Below are 5928 nucleotides of genomic sequence, written 5' to 3'. Positions count from 1 at the left end.
TTTCTTGCCAATCGAGGACTTTAAGTCGCTTTTAGGACTTATTTCATTACAATTTTTTTTTTTATTGTTTTAGTACAACTTGAGAAACCTTGAATTATGCTCTTAGCATATTTATTTCCTTTCTCATCGACACTCATTAAGGAAATACTCATAATTTTACTTTTTCTGATATCATTCTCTCGTAAGTTGCATGAATTCACCACTGAAAATAAACAAAGATATTTGAAAAATCGAGATAATCATATATATAAGAACAATCAAGGCATATGACATAAATATCCACCAAAAAAGGTATATGACATAAATAAAAAATTCAAATTACTTCGTCAATGATATGAAAAAATTAAATAAATTCAACTCTCAAGACAAATACTAAAATTTGAAGTAAAAAGAAAATAAAATAAAAGTTATACAGAGAAACATAAATCAAACACCAAGCAAGCATGAGGATTATTTAAGATACAATTACTTCATACCAATTAAATAAAAACAAGGCAAAAATGATTACATCTCAATTAAATGAATAACAACTTGGACAAAGTAATACTACCAAGGTTGTTATATCCACTAAGAAGGGCTGGTAATTTCAAAGTAATTTTCGAGGTTTTGGAAAAAATTAAAGGGGAAAAGTGGAGTACTAACTATTGAGTCATTTAGTTTTGTTACAAAGATATATAAAAAGTAGTAGAAAAATAAAAATAAAATAATAATTTTCTATCTATTATATAGAAGACCCATAAAGTGGACGATCAATAATATTTTTGTAAATCTAATTTCATTTTAGGGCAAAGCTATAATCATAGCATCAACGGTTAAATGAAATTCTGGAAAGATCTAAAAAAGAAAATTCAAATAATTTTCACCAAAGATAAGAGGTCATTACTATATAAGAAGAGGGAATAACCAACCACCACAAGTCAACATGTGTTCCAATAAGAAGAGGGAATAACCAATATATTTATAAAAAGAAATGACATAAAATGAAATGGAGAGAGTATTAGTTTTTTGAAAAATTGGAAAAAGGACAAAACACATATAAATTAAAAGACATATAAAAAAAAGTTGGTTCGACTCTCAAACATAAAAAGTAACATATGTTATTAAAAACTTTAATAAAAAGTACTATAATTTATAATAAATAATAACTTAAAATATCTACAAGACAACAAAAAAAACACTAATTTTTGTACTGCTTGTGTCACATAAATTAGGATTAGGATGATTTTAACATTTTAATTTTGGTTATACATTATAAAATAGCCGAAAAATTGAATGATATAATTTTTTTAAAATAACCGAATGAATCGTCCTATCGATAACCCTAATGTTTCTTCTACTCTGTTTATTTTTACTTAAATTTAGAAAGATATGCTTCATTTCTACCCTCAATATTATCGCTACATTTATTTGCTATTTAAATTGAAATTAAAAAGACAAATGACAATAAGTTTCTATATTAGCTCACTTATGAGCAAAATATATTATAACAATCTTTACTAATTTTATAACAATACATAAACTATACTCCCTCCGTCCCATATTAGATGGGAACTTCCAACTTTACACAGTGATTAAGAAATTCATTAATACATTGGAAAACTTCACCATTTTGCCCTTTGTTTATATCAATGCACATTGAAATGAGTTACAAAAAATATACATACAATATAGGAATGGTCATATTAATTGTAGGGGTAAAATGGAAAAGAATTAATTAATTCTATCCTAATTGAATAAGTGCTCAAATAATATGAAAAAAATATTTTTAGTAAGATTCTCATCTAATATGGGACGGAGCTGAGAGAGTAACAATATAACTTTATTAATGTTGGGCCCGGCCAGCGCCCAGGCTTTCTTTACTAGTATATATATAAGAGTGTAAAAATAATGTTGATGTGGGCCCTACATTAAATTCATTTTCTCTTTAGAATTTATCATAGTCTCCTTTGTAGCACAAGTAATTCCAACAAATAATTGATTTTATGATTTTTAATGCTATAAAATTGCTAAATTTTGTTATATCTATCGGTGCAATTAATTTTTGAAAATTGACTGTAAAAAGAGATATATAAATTAAAATGAAGAGGGTATTTTTTATTAATACATTTCTAATTAACAAAACATTTATATTACACAAAGTATCAAATGAATAAATATTGTCTTAGATTTAAAACTATATTAAAGATATGTACTACATATCGAGCCTAAATTTTTTTATGTCATGAATATTGATTCAAAATACAGGTTCAACCATTCTACGTTTTGTGTACATATGTGTGCTATTCAATAGTGTTGATAGGACAACAACACTACATGTAAATACTTGCATGTGTCAATAAAAGGTAAAAATATTGAATTAATTTGCATTGCACATTTAATTAATTTACAAAATATCTATTATAATATAGTAAAATAATTTTGATAAAATACTAATAAATATTGAACTAATATTTATCTATTCAGGTAAATGAGATCATATATTTTCATTAAATATATTCATACGTTTCTCTGCAAGAGCAATTTTATTAGAACTTACCTGAAAATAATTGAATTTCATTTTTTAAATAGTTTTTATTTTTATTTCTTTTTCCTTTTGTCTATAATTCCAAAATTTCACATAACACATATCTATAATTCCAAAATTTCACATAACACATAAAATCATAACTTTTTTCTTCATGCTTCTATCATTATGTAAACAATGATATGATTCATCCTAATTTGCATTAAATAGGCCATCACTTTTGTTTGTTAAACACCTATGAAAACGAATTTAAGTATACTCAAAAACTAATCTATATATATATCGGTAGACTTTGTTGCTTTGTATGATTTTATAAATTATAAAAATTGTTAATATATTAACATTTATAATTTTAATCTCTTCGTTTGAATAATTATCAAATACAGTAGAAAAAGAATATCATTAAATTAAATGTTTAATTCGAATGTACATAATGTTGAAATAAAAGCATTGGAGCAAGTGATATTTTATTACTAATTAATAAAACTTAAATAAGTTATAAATTATTGTTTGATTTTATAAAAATAAAAAAGACATTATTATAGAGTGTGGTTTCTATTAGTAGTTCTATTACACTGATGATATTTATTTTTTGAAAAACTAATTAAATACTTGAAATATATTTAAGATTGAAATATTGGACCGTAAATAGACCTTTTATTTTCTAGTAATAGAAAAATGCCAACAAAAAAGAGAAATATAGTAATATAAATTCTTGTCACAAACCTAAAGATATTACATCACTTTATCTCTCTCGGTATATATAGAATTATTATAGATTGTATTTCAGGCACTAAGCACCTGCCTACACTCAGGGGCGGAGCTACAGTGGTGTCAGGGTGTCCAACCGGACACCCTTCGTCGAAAATGATACTGGATGTGTAAGTAAAATGGTACTCTAAATGACAACTTAATATATTTCGGACACTCTGAAAACATGTAGTATGTACAGCCCAGTGGTTCTTGGGGCTGACGAAGTAGCGTGCAGGGGTACTGAAGGGCGGGAGTTCGATTCTCACCAACAGCATTTTTTCTTATGCTATTTTTTATATTTTAAAAAGAAATTTTTTTAGTTATTTTTTAAATCGAAATAATAGTTAATAAATATATTATTAGAAATAATTTAAAATTAATTTCGATTCTCACCAACAGCATTTTTTCTTATGCTATTTTTTATATTTTTAAAAAGAAATTTTTTTAGTTACTTTTTAAATCGAAATAATAGTTAATAAATATATTATTAGAAATAATTTAAAATTAATATTATTTGATAAAATAATCCTTAATTAGATACAACTTAAGAATTTAAGAAAAAAAAAATTAAAAATTTAGCAGCCAATAAGAATTTTAATTGATTTGATTTTTTTTTTAATTAAAATTTTAAATAAAAATTATTTTTTTATTTAATTTAAGTTAATAAACAACCCTGAAATTTTATATAAAATAAAAAAACGCAAAAAAGGCTCGTTTTACTGTCCTCGTTGCTTGAAGCGTAAAAATGATGTCATTCTAAGTTGAATTTTCTCCCTTTTTCTCTTTTTTTTCTTCCGTCTGATCATGTTATATTAAACTAAATATACACATTAAAACTAAATATTATGTAGTTTAACTTTAATTTTTTTTGTACATTTGTTCATTAAGAAATTTAATTATTAATATTATGTAGTTTGATTTTAAAAAATTCAGTACATCCATTCGTCATTTTTTTTAATTGATGTAATTCTTGGACACCCTGCGCAAAATTTCTGGCTACGCCATTGCAGCTACACTCAACCCGAGTTCCACAACTAATTAATCAATTTCCCAAACATGCATTCCATAAATTAGTTTTTTTTTCATCGTTCAAAATAATTTAATTGTTTAAAGTTCAAGATGGATGTTTGAATTTTTTCTTCCATATTTTCTCCTACCTTTAATGAAGTTTGATATTTTCTATGAGATGAATCACACTGCTTACAAAGTTACATTTATGATTTCACAAAGGACAATGGTGGAAAGTATTGTTTAAATTATGTTTTTAGATGTTTTTCTTAATAGGGAAAATTGTATGAAATATCAAACTATTAATTCAAATTAAATGTTATAGCCATAGTTTATTTTAATTGTAATTCGCAACAAACATCCCCTTTTTTTGCCATCTGATTCGGTATACAATTAGCCATTTTCGGTATACAATTAGCCATTTTATACATTTCGGTATAAAATGCATTTGTGTTTGCATAAAAGTGAGAGAAAAGTGTATATACAAATACAAATACATATATTTTCGTCATATACACTTATAATTATACAAATACAGTTCTTATTATACAAATTACAATGTATAAATGAATTTATATAAAATTGAACAATTTGTATAAAATTGGATGTTTGTAGCGAATTATACAAATCAAAAGCTCCATAGCAAACATAAAATTTAGCTATGGAGTGCAATTATGTAAATTATAACTATAACATACAAATAATGATTTTTATGTTTGTTATATGTGAAAGTTGCACTTTATAAGTAGTAGATCATTCACTTTGTTTATGTTAATAGAAATGTGACATACTGAATGAAACATTCAAAAAGACAATGGATGATATTATCCTCTTTTTTTCTTTTTTTTTCTACTCTTCTATTTAATAACCGAAATTCATCTATTTATAAACTCAAACCATTTTAAGCAGCTCAAATTCAACTCAACTCACTTATTTGTTACATACACCTTAAATCATCTCGCTTCTACAAACTAACTAGCAAAATTCAACTATATGCCTCCTCTTCTTCTCTTTCTCTCACTGCCTCAGAAACCGGAGTATTAGTGTGGGAGCCATAGTTCTCCATCACTACCGGTGGGGAACCAGTCACCCCGGGAGATATCGGGTTGACCCATCCATCAATACAAGACCCGCAATTTGTCTCAACCCATCCTTCAAGGTCATAGTAACAACGACCCATTAACCCATGACCCGAACATACCCTACCTATCATTACAGAAATTGCTCCTAGAACAAATATAGCAATTAATATAGCGATTACGGGTCCAACCGACCCGTGATCTCGATGATCCGAATAAGCTTGCTGGTCCACAATCATGGGTGGTGGTAAAGACATTTTGGAGGATACTAAACCAAGAATATGAACATTTTGGTGTTGATGATACTCTTGTTGCCTCTTGGCTAAAATAATGACTACTTGATATTCTTTGGTGGAATTTAATATCAAGAGAAATATAATAAGTTCCTTTGAAAAATCATAAAATATTGTGCGGCCATACAATATACTTTAAATTCTCGTTGTTAAGAGAAATGAATCAACAAATGCATGTCAGGAGGGATGTAATTCTGGAGGTGTTGTTTCTTCTAACTAAATGAACATGTACAATAGTCACTCAATTTCTTGATACGTTTCACTTTCTTAG

General features: G+C 26.4%; 1 protein-coding gene across 1 annotated transcript; it reads right to left on the bottom strand.

Moving 5' to 3' along the window:
* Positions 1 to 5270: 5270 nt before the first annotated feature.
* LOC107062393 (uncharacterized) lies at positions 5271 to 5621 on the bottom strand. Its single transcript, XM_015312972.1, has one exon. The coding sequence runs from the start codon at positions 5619 to 5621 to the stop codon at positions 5271 to 5273; it is 351 nt and encodes a 116-aa protein (XP_015168458.1).
* Positions 5622 to 5928: the final 307 nt, after the last annotated feature.

This window comes from Solanum tuberosum, unplaced genomic scaffold (genome assembly GCF_000226075.1).
Source record: "Solanum tuberosum cultivar DM 1-3 516 R44 unplaced genomic scaffold, SolTub_3.0 scf00220, whole genome shotgun sequence".
In the NCBI taxonomy this organism is placed as follows: Eukaryota; Viridiplantae; Streptophyta; class Magnoliopsida; order Solanales; family Solanaceae; genus Solanum; species Solanum tuberosum.
Note: the sequence above shows the minus strand (reverse complement) of the source record. Positions and strands in the feature narration are given on the sequence as shown.

Coding starts and splice junctions, on each gene's coding strand:
- LOC107062393 (XM_015312972.1), bottom strand. CDS start 5,621: ATGTCTTTACCACCACCCATGATTGTGGACCAGCAAGCTTATTCGGAT.